Genomic DNA, 3,220 nt, shown 5'->3' with positions numbered 1-3,220 from the left:
GAACTAACTGTTGGAAGTCAGTAAGTCTGGACGTCATGTTTGGCATGCCGCCCGATTATAAGAATCAAATAATAGAGCATATGTCTTATTATAACAAAAATACCAAATTTGGTATCATTGGAACTATTTAAGTCAAAATTAATAAAGATAATAATGTTGCACCTCTTCACTTATTTTCTCTCATAGGAAATAATACTACTGTAACGGGACACCCGAGTTAGGGTCACAGAAACGGTTCTTAATGATAAAGACATTGGCGCTACGTTCATGTAAGCGAGGGCCATTGAGATGATAAGCCTACTCTCTTGGCATTATACTTGAAATCAAAAAGCTACCTCCACAAAAACAGAAGAAATAAGGCGCTAAACAGAACAACATATTCCCATTGACGGAGTTTCTGCTATTTAGAGATATCTCTTTTAAAAGGGTATTTTAAATTACGACCGAAAGGGGCCTTACCTCACCGGAATCCAATTATCATAACTAATGCAAGAGAATAGTAGGCAAATAATTATACCACGCAAGGCGAGTCCTATCCACTTCCTTTCGTCTTAATGCGCATGATTGCACGTCTTGCACTTCTTGTTCCACACTTGAGCCGTATGTGCCTGAAACATGGGGCAATTGCACAGACGGCATGGCCCCATAAGCGACGAGCGCCGAAGCTTCACTTCCTTATGATTCTCCACTCCCCGCATGGCATTGTCAATTGCCTCATAAAGCGGACGCCCTGCGGTCGGTTGCGCGACAAAGCCACTCAAGAGTTCACTCGGCTGCAAATCGCGGCCGTAAAATTTGCGATTCAAATCGGACCGCGCAGCTAAAATCGCTCCTTGCAACGAGATGCCCGCAAAGAGTCCTTTGCTGTGAGAATAGCTGTAGTTGGCGTTTAATCCACTCGTGCTGGCAGCAGCTGCAGCATCTGCTACACGTCCGTACGGACCTACCGTTAAATCCAATCCAGCGCCAAGATTCACTTGGGGTTTGTGGAACACCTTCACGGCTCCTTCCGACCCAAGTATGATCATTACTTCAACGATTTCACCCCCGAGTTCAAAACCCCCACTTAGTCCAAACGTCCCAATAGCCGATGGAGCGGACCAGGATCCGTCCGAGAGCTTCGCGACCACAAGGCCCGTACCAATCTTGCCCGAGACGAGAAATCCTGCTTTAAGGACTGTCATAATCGCAAGGCCATGGGCTTTTTGTAAAAATGTCACGGGAACAGCACGATCGGCAGACGATCCCCAATCACTACGAAAGAAATTGCCAATAATATCAGCAGCGTTGCAACATTCCTTGTTTAATGAGCTTGAAAATGGAATGTGAAAACGTCCACGTGCGTCGTGGAGATTGTCAATTTGGGACTGCGAGTACTTGGCTACCAATTCATCCTGAAGCAAATGCAACTGAGGCGCACATTGAAGACACACGCGTTGGGGCAGTGACGGGTCATACTTTTTAGCCCCTTCAATCACAATTTCAGGTGGAACAAGTAGTCGAACTGGACAGCATGAGCTACAGATATAGTGGCCACACTTTCGACTACATCAAAGCCACACCAAATTTTGTCAAAAAAACCTTGTTTGAATCAAACCTCGCCGCTGGTTCTTACCATTGATGACGTCGCTTCGTCACGTCAAATCGCACATTACACACGTCGCAATTCGGGTGGTCGGCATAGCGATTATTAAGTATACCTTTGCTCGGTGTGCCATCGCTCGCGCTAGTCATGGACGAATTCCGACGAAATGCATTGGACAAGCTCGAATTTTGATTTGCAACGACCATTTCCTGGCCATTTATGCCACTTGCCCTTCGTTGGTCGGTATTGTACTCGACAAGTTCTTTTCGTCGATCGTCGTCTGGTACGAGTCTAGCAAGTGTGTGCACGAACGTACTTGTACTCTCCGCACCTAATTCAGCCACAAGTGACGCATAGAACGACTGGACATCCATCTTTTTGAGGCCGTATTTTCGGCAATTTTGCTTGAATGCTTTGACTCCTCGCTCATTGTTGCCGCCTTTGGACGCTCGAATCGTATTGACGCACGAATCATAGTACTGCTGTGCCTCAGATCCTGTAGCTGCAGGTGGGACAGGGTCCGATGTATGCATGGCGTTGACAATTGAAGGGGACCTGTTGTTGTTAAAGCTGCTTCTGAAAGCGCTTGTACGTCCGTACGGCTGAGGAGGAGGTGGCGGTGGAGAAGGCGGTATCACAGGCCGATTAAAACTGTTTTTAAATGGATTGTGCTGGTACGAATTGCCTCCGTAAGCCGCATTCTCGCTGCGAAAGGATGATGCAACAACAGGAAGAGCTCCTTGATATGCAGCATCAGACACAGCGTACGGTGGACCAGCGGAACCAGAGTTAAAGGACGCCGATAACGAGCCGCTATCGTCGGTAATGCGCGAACCGCACTCGCAGCAGAACTTGCCACCTGTGTGTTGAGCGCCGCACTTGGAACAAAAGTTGGCCATCGTTTTTTGTGGGAATTTAATTAGACTGATGGGAGTAAATTTAAGAAATTGTCAGGAGAGTTGTGGCGTAATCTTTGTCGCATATGGTATCAGCTGGATTTTTAACAAAAAATCGGCCAAACCACCGACGGCGAACGATTGGTTTTGAATACTCTCTATACGCGCGAAGATTGATTGCCCCATAATCTTAATAAAAAGAGGTGGCCTCTGAAACCCGGTTCTAACGCCCATGCCTTGCAATTAGAATCGTTTGCGCCAGTCTATTCGCTCTCATGTGTTTCCGAGCGCGTCTTATTATAGATGGCCAAAATCCGATTTACGGACTTTTGCAAAGGAATTATAATAGTCACGGCAATACGGTATGAAATCGTTGGGTGGTTAAGTATAAATGAAACTTCCACAACATGACATGGACGCGCAGCACAAGCACGAAGAAACCTTCACCACTATAAGCTCACTGCCTGTAACGGGGTGTTCTGCTACATAGATATTATTATTTGCTGTAACAAGAATAATATTTATTATTTTCTGTAATAAAAAGAATTACGAAATTATTATCTTTGTTAATTTTGACTTAATGGTTCCTATATTACGATATTTGGTAATATTGACGCAATAAGACATCAGTTCTATTGATTGGTTGATTTAGTTGAAATTAACCCCACCAATCGTCACAAGGCATGATTGTGTGGTGTGCAAGAAAGCGCCATACATAGTTATTATTAATAAAATAAAG

General features: G+C 45.1%; 1 protein-coding gene across 1 annotated transcript; it reads right to left on the bottom strand.

Annotated features, from left to right (window-relative positions):
• Window positions 1-364: 364 nt before the first annotated feature.
• Window positions 365-2,505, bottom strand: CCR75_002341 (uncharacterized protein). The gene is made up of 2 exons (XM_067960438.1): window positions 1,616-2,505; window positions 365-1,545 (listed from the first exon to the last, which is right to left on the bottom strand). The coding sequence occupies exons 1-2, from the start codon at window positions 2,482-2,484 to the stop codon at window positions 552-554; spliced, it is 1,863 nt and encodes a 620-aa protein (XP_067819340.1). The 5' UTR covers window positions 2,485-2,505; the 3' UTR covers window positions 365-551.
• Between the last annotated feature and the right edge of the window lie 715 nt (window positions 2,506-3,220).

The sequence above is a fragment of the Bremia lactucae genome, linkage group LG15 (genome assembly GCF_004359215.1).
Source record: "Bremia lactucae strain SF5 linkage group LG15, whole genome shotgun sequence".
Lineage (NCBI taxonomy): Eukaryota > Oomycota > Peronosporomycetes > Peronosporales > Peronosporaceae > Bremia > Bremia lactucae.
This window is presented reverse-complemented; position numbering and strand designations above follow the sequence as displayed.